The sequence below is a fragment of the Archocentrus centrarchus genome, chromosome 20, assembly GCF_007364275.1.
Source record: "Archocentrus centrarchus isolate MPI-CPG fArcCen1 chromosome 20, fArcCen1, whole genome shotgun sequence".
Taxonomy (NCBI): Eukaryota; Metazoa; Chordata; class Actinopteri; order Cichliformes; family Cichlidae; genus Archocentrus; species Archocentrus centrarchus.
The window spans coordinates 23,832,305-23,847,917 of record NC_044365.1 but is presented as its reverse complement, the minus strand read 5'-3'; the positions used below and the strand labels follow the sequence as shown (position 1 = coordinate 23,847,917).

The following is a 15,613-nucleotide window of genomic DNA, read 5'->3' as shown; positions in this document are numbered from 1 at the left end:
TTAAAATGCCACATAAAACCTTATGGCATCATGGTCTAATGCTGTTATTGGATAAAGGGATAATATCACATTATAAAAACTCAGATCTGCGTTTTACATTCATCTTGCTGTCGGCTGTATAATTCACTCTGCAGGCAGTGCTTTTTTTTTTCGGATGAAACGGGGTGTCACTCCCACCCCTGCCTTTGCACAATATATACCTGGACGTGCAGCTCAACACTGAACAGTGCTTCCTCTAAGCAAATTTATGGAAGCTGCATAGCAAGAAACAGTCTTGCTGAAATGAAAAAGAACAAAAGGGAGAAATGTGAAAGAGGCCCTCATCCTGCTTCCTACACATCAGGGCTTGCCCTCTACTGAAGAAATCCAACCGAAACAAATTAGTGGGCTGAGGAAGAAAAGAACTTGCTATACACTACAGTACAGACTAATTTTTATGTGCTTTTGCCAGGAGGGACATAAACCAGAGAGGCTTCAAACTGTGACACAGGATAGAGGTGTATTAAAAGTAAATCTTTCCCCCTCCATTTTGCAAGGCTCTATTGTGCTGTCATGTTGCTGCGACTTTATGGACTTTTGGAACACGAGCCCCAGCCCATTTTTTTGGGGAGTAATCAATTAAACAAGGAAGTTCGCTGAGCCTTACAACTCGATTATTAGCCTGTCCTTTTGAAGTTTTATTTTAGGGGGCTGGGGAGGGGGTGACAAGGAATCAGGCTTTAAATCAGTGGGGCCGATGCAGCAGTGTTGAAGCGTTTGCAGCGTATGGCCTTATTGAAAGGGTTTGTCAGGATGTGGCACCGGGTGAAGACCAGATTCAGACTTTCATGGTTAATGAGCTTTCTGCGGTGGCAGTTACGGTCAGTGGCATGAGTCAGGGAGAGGGCAAAGACTAAGCACCTGCTGCTGCTCTGGTTGTTAAGAGGAAACCTCTTGCATAGGTATTAGAGCATTCAAGTACACCGCACATAAGAGACTAATGTGCAACTAAAGTACAGTACCACAAAAATGTTTTCCTTTTTAATGATTTCTGGCTGCAGCTCAGGAGGTAGAGCAGGTCATCTGTTAATCGGGAGGTTGGTGGTTCAATCCCTGGCTATTCCAGTCTACATGCCAAAGCATCCTTGGGCAAGATACTGAACCCCAAGTCGCTCTCCAATGTGTTCATTGGAGTGAGAACATTAGATAGAAAGCACTTAGGAGAAGAAAAAAAAAAAAACCAGAACTGTCCAAATAATCTTTTGTAACATAATTGTGCATTGACAATAACTAAAATACATCTATAAACATGTATTTAAAAAAAAATTCTAACAAAAATTTAGGACAGTTGGACAGGTTTGCAACTTAGCATTTTTAAATAAAAATTGACAGTTTGTACCTTTTTCGATCCTGCAAATCCCTCAGACTCCAAAAAGAAATAGGCAAAGGGCATCAGGACAAAGAGGCAAAGGTTAGAGAACAGCGACACCAGGTTCCACAGACCTGCAGAAACCAAGCATACACATACAGACATATACAAAAACAATACATTAAAAATGTTCCATTTTGAAGGAAAGATTTTCCCATATATTCAGTCTCAGTTTCCCAGAACAGGGTTTTATCTGTTGAGTGCCTGCCTGCCAATTTCTAAGTCATGGACTCTACTGCCACCTGGTGGATACTGGAATACCAAACAGCCTTAACCAAAGCAAGGAACAAACACTGACTGTGCAAATGAATAAAACTGATTCTAAATCTTAAATGGTTTGAGAGGTAAAACAAAGTTCTTTCATCTCCTAACAGCTACTTCTGGTGATTCATCTATTCTTCTCTTCCAAAGTATAGCAACGTTATGTTTTAACAAATACAAAGTGCCTCAACACTCAAGTAAGCAAATTATCTCTATTTGTAGACAGAGATAAAATGTCTTATTATCCAATGCATTATTTGGCTTAATCAAAGCTTTCACTTACTCAACAAAATTCTAGTACAGTTGCAACAGGTTTCATCTTTTTTTTCTTTACAAAAGTCTAAAAATTCAGCATGTCTTCTCTTAATTTTAGTGTAACCACAGTGGATTTAATTCATGTTTAGAGTTTCCATAGTGCAGGAAAATTAATGTCTTTTCTGTACAAACATAAGCCAGAATAGAGGGTTTGCTTCTGTAATTAACTAGATTTTCACATCTTTGTGGTAAGATTTCTTGATTTTTAAGGTAAGTGAATAACATGTGCTGCCATGAGGTTACTGAATTCATAGAAAAAACTCTGAGATAAACTAGATAAACGCCACCATAAAAGTACATCATGTCCACAAAGTGAAATTAGATGCACTGTATGACAGAGGAATTCATGTGTTGACCATAAGGCTTTGCAAAATGTAAAGGAGGGCATAAATTTTGGACTTTCACTTGTATTTTCGTATGTTTTGCAGCTTTTCCTGCAGAAAAAGCCCTCCCCCACAGTCAAAAATACTACAGCAAAGTAATTTATCTACTATAGAAATTTCAGTTTTGGGTATTTTTTATTTTTTTAAAAAAACAATGGGTCCACATAAATAAAGGGGGGAAAAGGCAGTTTTTGTGAATTAACAAGAACTCTTTTGTAATTACAAGACGGCTGAGCAATGAGGTACCAGAACTTTTTCTGTGATTTTACACATTTATTTCTTACAATTTAAGCCTAAAGACTCATACAGACTTTCAGAAGCATTTCTTTATTATGTACAAATATCAAGACATACTATTGAAAGATGTCTCAGGGATTAAATTTGCATTTAAACTTCTTTATACTAACAAAAAAGGGGAGTTTAATCGGTCTAGCCCACTTAAGATCAAAGTTTGACATCACTGCTATAGACAGATCCTATCCAGATGTTATTAATGTTGAGTCATGAAATAAATACTTACTGAGAATTACGATTATTAGTTTTGGACAACTCTATTGTTTAATGTAATTTATGTGTCTGATTTAAATTAATCTCTACCAGGACCTACACTAAATACAGTAAAAGCACACTCTCAAACAAGCATCTCTGTGGTTATAAGTCCAATGAAATCTACACCGAATGTTAATCAACACAGCTGCTGATCTTGACATTAACATGAAAAGTTAATTATAATCACTGTCAGTTCAAAGATGCTACAAGACATAGACATTTCATTAAGAAATATTTCCCTTTAAAGAAAATCTAAGGGCAAAAAAAAAATTAAAATTGAAAAGGTTGTTTTTGTCATAAACAGGCATGAAATGTGTGAACTACTGACCGTGAATGAGGGAGCCATTGAGCCACTGAATGTAATAGTTTTTGGGGAAGGAGAGGAGGATCTCATTACTAATGATTGAGAAAGGCAGTAGGAAGACTGCACCACCCGACACTGCCAGGGTGAAGGTGCACAAGTACAATCTGCAAACGTAATCAACACACAAAAACACACACATTAGTTTAAGTCCACATGACAACACAAAAAGGAAATAACTTTTTTTTTTCTCCATTTTAAACGTGATTATTTTAAAAGGAGTTCCATACTGAAAGATTAGATGATGTTATATTCTAAAAGTCACTTGCATCAGTGTGTAATGTGAGTAAATAGTTAACAGCAAGCAACATATTAGCTTATCTAGGATCAGTGCCCACTTAAATGACACTAAACTGCCACCACCTTTGGCCTGGTCCAGAAACAGAGCAATGGACATAGACTGAGTATTTTTCCACAGTAGCTGGCCAGTCTCTGTCCAGGGGGTGACCATCTGCTCAGTAGGCCGGACACCATGTTGCCATGACAGTTAAAGAAGCATATTAATCAGAAATGCTATCTATTGTGTGTGCACGATCCTGAGGTACCATTTCCCCCAGACAGGATGAATGAGATGACGGCAGTCATCAACTGAGGGATGGATGTGAAATCCTAGATGGAGTGACATGTGATACCTGCTATCACTGGCCTAGAAAATGAACCCGTGTGCAACACATTCTTGAGAAGGAAATTTATGCAACACTTCTCTGGTTATTAGTAACTAATGCTGCAACTACCAATTTTGCATCAGCTCATCTTCTTACGACTTTCTATATGTTTTTCTCCTTCCACCAGCTAACTTGCATTTTTACTTATATTTATTCAAATGTGGGCATTTTAATGACAACGAAGCTTGCTGGCTACTATCTAAAAAAAAAAAAAAAAAAAAAGTTATTTGTTGTTCTACATATGAGGAACTAAAAATCACGATCACTCACGATATTCTATTGACAACAGCATCTTCATCCTCGTGGTCATCTATACAGGGAGACAAAAGCACTGATTCAGCCTGTGGACCTTACAAGGGCAACACTGTATATGTCAAATGAAACTCACAGTACAGAAGAACATAATTCAACACAACTCATTTCAGCTTTATAATAAAACAGTTTCCTAAAGGCACGTTATACAGTGAAGTAAAGCTCCCACAATATCAAAGAGGGAACCCCAGCGATCATTTAATCCCCTACAAGCAAGCACTTGATGACAGTGGGAAAAAAGAACTTCCTTTTAATAAGACGAGACCTCCGGCAGAACCAGATCCAGGGAGAGGCAGCCATCTGCTGCCACTTGTTAGGGAGTGAGGGCAACAAAGGAGAGCACAGCAAGACCATGAACAATAAACAGGACAAACCACAAACTATGGGCAACCATAGGAGAAAGAAAAAATAAACCACCACCACTGATAACATAATGAATTATCTCTTAGAGAGAGCTCACAACACAATACCAAAATGCATTACTGAATGTTAGTACAAATACAGAGCAATTTACAGACAGTATAAAAGATGGACATAGCTTCCAGGTCTAGAAAGAGAAGCCAACAGGCACTTGCCTTGCAAGAAAAAAAAAAATCTTGTCCCTATAAAAGTCTGTGGGAAAATGGCCCTGACCTCAGTGGATACTTTCCTCATGATTTTATGGGCTCAGTCACTTGTTTGGGGTCATATTAAATGAAACATGGATTTTGGTGTTAGAAAGAAGGATTATTCAGGATAAGCTCATTTGCCAGTGACTTGTCAATGACAATTTGTTGGCCAATGAGTTTGCAGCTTCACAGTCAGATCCATGCTTCACTCAGCACATCAGGTGTTAAAACACTAAGATGGCGACAGTGAAAACGCTCTGCTCCAGGCTTCATGACAAGACTTCATAAAACTTTGGAGAACATTATATGAGGCGGCTACATCCATTTTTTTATACTTTATAAGGGGAAGAACAGTTAGCACACAGCAGACTAAAATTAAGACACTACCACAGACATTAACAGTGTTTACACCATGGTACCTTTGTTTCACTGGGTTTTCTTTAAAACTTCAGTTTTACTATCCAAACAAAAAATTTTTTTTTTTTTTAAAAATCACACATACAATCTGGGTTTTTACTGCATATAGGACTTTTTGGCTCCAACCTCCAAAATGTTTAAACTTGAGCCAGCATTGTATTAAAAATATTTTTTTTTTAACCTGTTTTGTTTTGTTTGTTTGGGTTTCATTTAATTGTGCATAGTGGAAATTTTCATGTAAAAACGGTCAAGAGAATTCACAGAAGTCCCACTCAGAACCAGGAATAACCCCTGGACCTGCACTAATAATGCTTTTCACAATAATTTAAGTGCCGATCTTCTCCATTCACATAAACAGCTGGATGCAGATGGCCACACGTAATGCGTATGACTGAGGAGTCTTCCTGTTTAGAAAGAGCTTTTCCTCTACCCTGCAAGTGCTTACCTTATTATGTTAAGTGCCTTAAGATTACTTTTGCTAATGCTTTGGCACTAAATAAAGAATCTGAATTAAATCAAATCTCTGATTCTATTATCTAAAATAAAAATACAAACTTGATGGTGGAAGATAAAATATTTAATATCAAATTAGAATGTGGTCTAAAAACAACCCTAATGTCACGTAATCTAATGTAACATTGTTAAAATAATCATATTATATTTCACAATTACTTTGCCCTATAATCAAAAATATTAGGCTGCCAAATCACCGGGTGCAGCCTAGTTTTCTGCAGCCGAAATCTCCAGAAGGGATTTCTGATGTAAAGTGGTCTACTTTTAAAACGAGACAAGGTAAGGCTGGGCGACCTGGTTGTAAACTGCCTGTCACACAGGTTAGATTCATATTTGCATCACTTTTTTAGGTGCAGTAGCTGAAGTTATCATCTAACAGGACAGGTTATGTCAGCATTAACCTAACAGCTTTTGTGACCAATCATGCCTGTTGCCACAGGCTTAGAAACACAAAGCAGACTGTGTTAGACTTGGGTGTGTCCCAACACAAACACCAATCTCTTCCTTAGTTATAGAAATGATAGGTTCTGACTGTGAGCAAACAGAAACAGAAAAATAAGCAAACCTCTGTGATGCTTGGTGTGAGAATGGTTCCACCACAGACACATCTCTGCTTTCCAAGTGTTATAGACAGGCCACAGTTTTAATCTGAGTTCTGTTCCCACAGAGGGAGAACTCACATTTCACACAGCACTTACCACTCTTCCTCTTGTATCTGGTTATGATGCAGTAGGACACAATGTAGAGGACGGCAAACAGGAGGAAGCAAATCTGAAACATCATCACAAGAATTTTAATGTAGGATTTATTATGACAAGGGATGAATAAGAACATTGGCTGTATCAACCGTCCAAATATCCAACATGCCAAGCCTAGATCACATTGTGTCTGAATATTGGCGCCTTGGTGTTTTGAATATATATGAGCGGCCATTTGTGGCGTTTGGTTTTTAAAGACGTGCAGTGGCATGAATGTGAATAGAAGAGAATAGAATAGTGAAAGTTGAAAGATGAAAGCTTTCTTCTCAGCACTTTATAGCTATACCAGTGTTAAATTTACTCCTCAGTCTCATGCAGAGCCTGGGAATTAATTATTTATTTCTAAGGGAACATCAGGCTTGACTTTCTCTCCTAACATTGTAAAATAAAATGCAAAAAAACAAAACATCCAATAATATAAATTTACTGAATTGGTCTTTATTAAAACATCCTAATCCTAATAGGCAAAACTAGACTCTGCACATCTATGTTGCAAAGCATACCTGGCTACAAGAAAGCATTGAGCTCAAACTTGTGGCATACACTTGGTAGTTGGGTCAGATTGAGCTTTCTCACCATAAACAGACTGCTCTGGAGTTTGTTTGGAACCATACTGAGACCACCTCAGGTGACCAGTTGTTTCTGTCTGCACCCAAGTGCGATTTCCATGTTCACAAATGAACTGCACCAAGGGGGGAAAAAAACAACCCAGAGTTCGATATAAATGGACTAAACACTACAGATGTCCTTAGGCAAGATTGCAGTTCACCAACAACCCAAGGTTTCATTAATAACCATGGTATTGTGAGGACACACAGCGTTTCTTGAAGCTTGAAACTATTATTTGTGTTTCAGTGTCTAGTTAGTGGGCTAAGCTCAGAATATGGCTGGTAATACAGACTTTTCCAAGCAAGCAAGTCAATGTCCTGTCATGCTCTAATATGGAGCACTTTACTTTAAACTTTATGTTCCTGTAAGTGATTACTGCCCTTAAATAACTATGCATGTGCTTTATGTCAGTTGTAAAGTTTAAGCAGAAACTTTAATTGCAGCCACATGAGTGAACATAAACAGTGGCAAGTAAGCTGGTTAATATGACCCATTTATTCAATTATAATAGGAACGAGAATTGCATTGTTGCTCTTGTTTGTCTCGTGGCACTAACTAGGTCAAAGCTACATGCAACATGGTCCACAAATTAGGTAACCAGTCTCAAAACAAGCCACAGAAAGATCACTTTCCACATTTCCTTCTTCTCCTGTGACAGTGACCAGGATGTAACTAATGTTAGAAGGTCCCGCTTCAGCACTTTGCACCTTGTCAACACCACATAGCTCACTGCAGCTGAGCTGGCATTATGAGATGATTCAACCAGATGCCAGGCAGGCATACACATTTCAGACACACAAACTGGCATAATAAAAAAAATCAAATGTCATAATGTGACAGCAGTTACAAAAACAATTTTTCTTACCATATGCAGTCCCCTATCAAATGAAAAATCAAATGAAAGACTGCTGATATATTCTACGCTATAAACTCTGTGGTGATGCTGGCTCAAGCCGAACGATGACCAGAAAGGGGCAAACCCTGAACAACACATCATCAGGTGCACAGAGCTGATAAAGCAGCACAGACACAAAGACGCAGCAGTCTCCAAGGAGATAACAGCTTCAGTTTCAGGCACCACTGTCAACGCCAATGCTACTAGACTTCTTATCAACCCATTTTCCCCCCAAAAAATTACCATTCATATTCTATGCAAAGGGAAAAAAAAGCAGGTAATAACTGATGGGTGGTGTTCAAGCAGTCTGCAAAGCATTTCCAATCAACTTATTTCCTCACAATTACCGTATTTTTTGGACTATAAGTCGCTCCAGGGTATAGGTCGCACCAGCCAAAAAATGCATAATAAAGAAGAAAAAAACATATATAAGTCGCACTGGACTATAAGTCGCAATTTTTTTTTTTTTTGGGGGGGGGGGGGGGGGGGGGGGGGGGTTATTTGATAGAATCCGAGACCCAGAGCAGAAATTCCATCTTGAAAGGCAATTTAAAATAATAATTGATTAAAGAACAGGGCGAACACGGTTACGCCTACGTTATGCTAACGCAACACATTCAGCTACATGACGCACAACAAACAGAGTACGTGTCTGGTATGTTAACGTAACATTAACAGTTATTCAGATAACCATAGTATAAAGAACATGCTAACAAGTTAACCAAACCATCAATCCACTGAATTCTTCATCCTCAGTGTCACTTCTAAACAACTCCACACACTCCGTAGACGAAGCGCTGCTTCCTCTTCTGTGTCGCTTTCGTCAGACTCGTCGTCAGCTGCAGTTCCAATTATTCCAGCCTTTCTGAATCCCAACAGGATGGTTTGGTTGTCACTGAAGCCCACGTTTTCTTGATCCATCCAATGACTTCCAGGAAAGTTGGGTGGCGCACTCTCCCAGTTGCCCTTAAGCTGTGCTCTCCATCGATCATCCACTGCGCCCACAGATTACGCAAGACTGCCTTAAAGCTCCAGTTCACGGAGATGTCAAGTGCCTGGAGTATTTTGGTTCATGTGTTATAAATTTCACATATAAGTCGCTCCAGAGTATAGGTCGCACCCCCAGCCAAACTATGAAAAAAAGTGCGACTTATACTCCGGAAAATACGGTATCTTTGGTCAGTACTGAGATTATGATTATTTAAACACAATTACAAAGAGAATTTGGGGAAAATCATAGATTTAGTCCATTTTAAAAAAGGAAAAAAAAATTTAATGTGAAGAGCAGTAACCCTCCCACAGCCTGGCAGGGAGTGAATTTTGACTTTTATGAAAGAAAAGGAAAATGATGTGCTGAGGGAGCAAAATTCGAAATTTTTTGTAAACCAGATTTCGGCACAATAACCATTTTATCTTTATTATCTTGTGTTAACAAACTGGTGGAAGTTTTTTTTTTTTTTTTTTGCATTTTTGGCCACAGCGGCTTTTATGGGCAGTGGAAAGAGACAGGAAATGGGGGAAAGATACAGGCGAAGACACGCAGGCAAGCTGGCGATGGGCCGGGACTCGAACCCGCAACGCGGCATATGTATGTGGTCGCCAGCTTCACCACTAAGCCACCTAGGCCCACAAACTGGTGGAAGTTTGAAGTGAAGTGCATTTGAATTTAAAAATCAATTGTGCAACCTGAAAATGAACTTTGGAGCTGAGCTGAGGATCAGTAATGACCTCCCTTTTCCCTAAGAGGGCATATAAACAAATAGATAAACAATCAACCTGTTTTTATGCACTGTGGTGATGAGACTCACTCAGGATTAGTTTGATTTCAAAGGAAAAAACATGAGACATCCATTCATTTTGCAGGTTGTCATTAAAAACAATATTATTATAGAGATACATATTTGGATGAACTGTATAAAATTAGCTTGAGTTTTGTTTTGTTTTTTTTAATGTGTGCATTAGCTTAGAGAAGTCCAGAGATAACACTTCCTAGCACGTTTCCAAGCTTTAATCATTGTCCATCCATCCACTTATCCTGTTCAGGGTTGCGGGGGGGTGGGGGTGGGGGGGTGGGCTGGAGCCTATCCCAGCTGTCAAGGGGCGAGAGGCAGGGTACACCCTGTACAGGCTGCCAGCCTGTTGCAGGGTTAACACAGAGAGACAGACAACCATTCACGCTTAAATTCACACCTATGGGCAATATAGAATCACCAGTTAACCTAACACCAGTAACTGCATATCTTTGAACATACAAACGCCACACAGAAAGGCCCCAGCCAAGGTGGAAGCACACCAAGGACCTTCTCTGAGTGATGCAGCAGTGCTAACCACCACACCACCGTGTTGCCCATCATTGTCATTAAATCAAAAAGATTCATGTGAGAGCAGGAAGTCAATTACCATGTAATTCTTTAAGCCAGTCACCTGGATATAAATGACATGACCTCAATTTTTTCCTCATGCTCTGATGAACACAAGGCCAAAACTTTAGCATGTTTTTCAGAACAAACTGGTGAAATTGAGATTTGTCATCTTTTTGGTATATTTTGTACTAGGCATTCAATACTGGAACAACATGATTTTGGTTTAGCACGACAGATGAGTATACTGAGCAAGCACAATCTTTTCAAAAACAAGTTGTTTTAAAAAAAAAAAAAAAAAAAAAAAAAAAAAAATCTGATGGATCTGGGTTTGGCAGTTCCCAAGCGAACAGTACTTGTCTGAATGCATTGTGCCAAATGTAAAGTTTGGTGAAGGGGGGGGATTATGATGTGGCATTGGTTTTCAGGATCTGGTCTTGGCCCCTTAGTTCCAGTGAAAGGAACTCTTAATGCTTCAGCATACGAAGACATTTTGGACAATTTCATGCTCCCAACTTTGTGGGAACAGTTTGAAGATGGTCCCTTCCTGTTCCAAAATGACTGTGCACCAGTGCACAAACCAAGGTCCATAAAGACATGGATGAGCGAGTTTGGTGTGGAAGAACGTGGCTGGCCTGCACAGAGTCCTGACCCCAACCTGACAGAACATCTTTGGGATGAACTAGAGTGGAGACTGCAACATCAGCATCTGACCTCACAAATGCACTTTTATGGTCATAAATTCCCATAAACACACTCCAGAACACACTCCTAGTAGAGATGACGCTGTTGCACCTGCAAAGGATGAGCTGACAGCATATTAAACCCTACTGTTAAAGAATGGGATGTCACTTGAGTTCATATGCGTGTGAAGGCAGACGAGCAAATACTTTTGGTAATATAGTGTACAATAGTTTATTGTTTAACAAAAGCACATGAAAGCCTGATAATGATGTTAGAGCTTTGTGGTAAAATAGTATGCTGCCCTAACCCAATTTCTCACAGTAACCTGATTTTCTGCATTCTTGCCAAACATAGGCATGAGATTTTTGCATAACTATTTACAACTGTGGTCACTGTGGAAGAAAACTGCTTCCCAGCTCAGGTTTGATAAGAGCATATGATCTTGTCACTGAGACATGTTTACTGCCTTTAAACCTAACCCACAGTAACCCTGACTGCAAAACAAGTACACACAATAACTGAAAAATATCAGCTGCCTGACACCTGTAAAAAAAAATAAATAAAAAAAATCCATTCATAAGCTGACTCACCACAGACATCAGGATGAAATGATACTGATGTTACCGCATCACAGAGAACGATATGTGGTCACGAATGTTGATATGGGATACTTGACAGCCAGGCGTACAGGATCAGGACAAAATGTGCAAGCTAAAGCTCAGATGTTGGCCTTGCCTGCTGGTGAGACATTTGATAGTTTCTATATTTCACAACTGTCTGACAGGAATACTTAGGATACTTACTACAAACATCTCAAAACTGAAACTTTATTTACACCACAAACAAATGTATTTATGTTAATAAGTAAATATCTTTGCATATCTTTGGACTGTGGACTGTACCCGGAGAAAACCCACGCAGATACGGGGAGAAGATGCAAACTCCACACAGAGAGAGAGGGAGGGGCACGGGCCAAGGTGGAATCAAAACCAGGCCTTCCAGATGGTATTCTGTGAGGGAGCAGTGCTAACCACCATGCCATTTTAGCTAAATGATTAGCAAAATATAGGATAGGAGACATTTCTGTCAAATAAGATAACAAAGACTTACTGCCATACTTTACACAGTTGTGTGTAGTCACCCCCCCAAAAGCCCCATTTTGAGCCAGGAAAACCTCTGATAGACAGTATGTTGAAATTCCATTAAAAAGGGAAATGAATGGAGTTGGTAATGATCTATCTAGCAAGTATCTCACAAAAAAGTGAGTCTAGAGCCACACTGCTGAAGAAATGATAGTGAAATGATCATGATAGTACTTCTAAATTAAATCAAGCAGCTTCATCTGTAAAACAAAACAGGTGACGTATTGATGATAGAATAGTTGCCAGATCAATACACTGGGTGGCTGTGTTAATTAGCAGTGCTAATTTTTGGGCCATGATCTTAAAGCCAGACCATGGACTTTAATTACTCCTAACCACACAGTGAATAAAGACTTTGTGAAGCATTATCAGACAAACTGGTGACCTTTGGCAGGTGGCTATGCATGTAAGCTTGATTGGTCCTCATACAGTTAAGGAAATGAGTCTGTCTTACCCCACTTGACAGAAGTCAGTGCATTTTCCCTGTTATTTTTGGCCTTTTATATGCAGGAAGCCCCTTTATAATATAACTTATGTTAATAAACACATTTTGAGTGACGGAGTTTTTCCAAATAGATATCACAATAATGATCAATATCAAATGCTTAACACATATCTACTAAACAGGAAAAAGCTGTAGTCATTGTCTGATATGGTGACTGAGAAATCATCATCAACATCATAGCTTGATGCAATTTGTGCTGAGCATCGAGAATATAAACACAGTATACACAAAGCATATAAAATTAGTTTGGACTTTAACATTTTGTCCATGCCACAGTTAAAAATATTTCCAGCAAACTAATATAAATAAAAAGTAAAATAAAAAAAATATGCATAACCCTGCAAACCCAAGATCCAAATGACTGTCGCTGTGGTAGGGAGGTTGTGGAAAGGAGATCTTCTACCATCACAGAGTACAATACTTGCATTGACTTTATTACGATTTTTAATTTGAGCTCCTTATTGCAGCCATTTACTAAATTTAGATTTTTATTTATCAAGCTCATTTATTTTATTGTCCTGCAGTTTTTGTTTTTTTCCAATTTAATTCTGCTCCTTTCTTTTGCGTAATTTTTCCCTTATTGATTCATGTTGGCTAATCATAATGTATTATTTTTAATGTATTACTTCATTTATGCTCATTTGTATAGATTATGTTTTAATACTTTGTCTGCTGTAGCACAGAAATTTTCTAACTTTAAAGTTACAATGTGTATAATTTTCTCTGCTAGATGTCACTAGATTGCAGTCAACTGAGTTCTGCTTTCTTATCCCTCCCAATTCAAGTGCATAAACCTAGCTACAGTGGCTGCTATAGGAAAAACATGTTTTAGTCAGCCAAGAGAGATCAAAAACACTTAATTTAGACCATTCCCCATAACAGCGACAGTCAGCCGACAAGTTTCTACCGCTGTTTGAACCGGATCTGCCCCGAAGTTTTTCCCCTATATGTGGAAGGCCACTGCTTAATTCAGCTGTCATTGCCAGGTGAGAAGCTTCCACCTTTATTTACTCTGAAAGGAGTCCAGTATGGGTCAATCAGTCAGAGAAGCTCACCTTTGACTGATGACAGCCATACTAAGGTGAGTTGCTGAGGATATGCTGAACTGTCAGTAAGAACTGCTGTTTTTTGCTACTATTAGCCGCTGTTGGCTGCTGTTCGCTGGTGTTAGTGAAACTGTCTTTGAAGGGGAGGCAATATTGCTGAACTCTGACGCTTAGTGAATAAACTTTCATACAATGTGAGAATGTAATCAAACTGTTTATCAGAGAGAAAGTGTGATTTTTAGGACACTCAAGCCAAACATTAGCTGACATAATGTTAGCTTATAAGCAAATGTTGCTGTAGCCGGGTCTTCTCAGCTCCAGAGATGGGAGGGTTGCATGTCTAATCTGCTGACAATAAGTAATATTGATGGGATTATCACAAAAAAATAAGCATGTTTATACACGTTTTTAGGTGTTAGAGCCATGACTTCAGTTCAGGAGATAAGGCTTGATGTGAGGAGAAAGAGGATGACATTTTATTAAGATGTGGCATTGTCTTTTTCCTTCGCGTTTTCATTTCTTTAGTGAAGGAGACCCCTTGTCCTACAATAAAACACAGGTGTGATTCTTTAATTCTTGAATCTGAAGGTGCAGGCATGAATTTAAATGCCCCCTCACAGGACACAAACACCTACGACATCTCTTCTCCTTCATCTTTGGTGTACTATGTACAGCCGGTCTACAGCCATATACATAAAACACCATTGGTCAGAGAGATGTCCTTCCTGGCCACTCTAATCAAATATGGTGGGGGAACGTGGAGGCTTCCAAAACCTGCAAACCTAGTCGTATGTATTTTAATACACTATAAATTTATGATAATGCATCAGTTTGTTGGAATTACACACTACACATTTGCTACTGTAGTCTTTTTTCCTATTAATTAAGCTAAAAAAAAATGACTGTACCTTTAAGGATAAAGTATATGGCCAAGCTTTAAGACAAACTTAATCTAAAAAAGAAAAAAAAAGACGGGCATGGCAATAGTATTATGCAGTAAAAATTCGATATTGTGACTGCCAAGATGTGTGCGAAATTTGAACAGACCATCAAGCTGCGAAAATATAAACACTTCATCCTGATCTAAGACAAATAAGACACACAAAGCTTGAATTAGGCAGGACCCTGACATTTTGTCAATGTCACAGTTACAGCTATTTCTACGGAACCGGGGGGGCATGTTTACAAGCCAAATGACAACACACAGCATGTTAGCTAAGTTTTCCATCTGTGATTAACTTAGTGGCAGCTAGCGTTAACGGAAGCTCCTGTTAATTAGAGCGTTCACGTTTTTTTTTTTGTTGGTTTTTTTTTTGTTTTTTCCAATTTAAACCCAACTTAGTGCGTGACATAACTGGGTATCAAATTCCACATTTTTTAAGGGGCACCTTAGAATCAGTTATCACGCTTACACGAATCATGCCGAGTCAAACTGACAGGCGAAGCTAACGCTAACACAGCCGTTAGCCAGCTAGCCTTGGCTAGCCGCTCCGTTACTTACGATGTACTCCCGAACTTGGCTGTGGAAATTCTGCTCTCTGATAGTCACATCGTCTTCTTCCATTCTTCATATTGCAAAAACAATTAAAGCTACAGACTCGCTACATTCTAACCCTGTACAACTGACAGCAACCAAAGCAGCAACTCCTCCTGCTTCGTCTTCGCTACTCTGCATAAACTGCTCTGACTGGTTAAAGACAGTTTACATCGGAGCGAAGCCGATCCTGCCCCTCCACCCAAAAAAACCGCCCCAAAATAAAATACGTCATCAACTGCCCTGGAAGGGAAACGGTCACGTGTTTCTGGGTCGCCCTCATGGAGA

The 15,613-nt window shown here is 39.1% G+C and overlaps 1 protein-coding gene across 2 annotated transcripts in view; it reads right to left on the bottom strand.

Annotated features, from left to right (window-relative positions):
- lmbr1 (limb development membrane protein 1) overlaps window positions 1–15,606 on the bottom strand; it is a 42,932-nt gene extending 27,326 nt beyond the window's left edge. The window contains exons 1-5 of one of the 2 annotated variants that reach the window (XM_030756266.1): window positions 15,293–15,606; window positions 6,491–6,563; window positions 4,213–4,252; window positions 3,245–3,384; window positions 1,379–1,482 (exon numbers count right to left, since the gene is read on the bottom strand). In XM_030756266.1, coding sequence (XP_030612126.1) covers window positions 1,379–1,482; window positions 3,245–3,384; window positions 4,213–4,252; window positions 6,491–6,563; window positions 15,293–15,355 — 420 coding nt within the window. In that variant the 5' untranslated portion in view covers window positions 15,356–15,606. The remainder of the gene's footprint in view (window positions 1–1,378; window positions 1,483–3,244; window positions 3,385–4,212; window positions 4,253–6,490; window positions 6,564–15,292) is intronic. The other variant, XM_030756267.1, reaches the window with a different exon arrangement.
- Window positions 15,607–15,613: the final 7 nt, after the last annotated feature.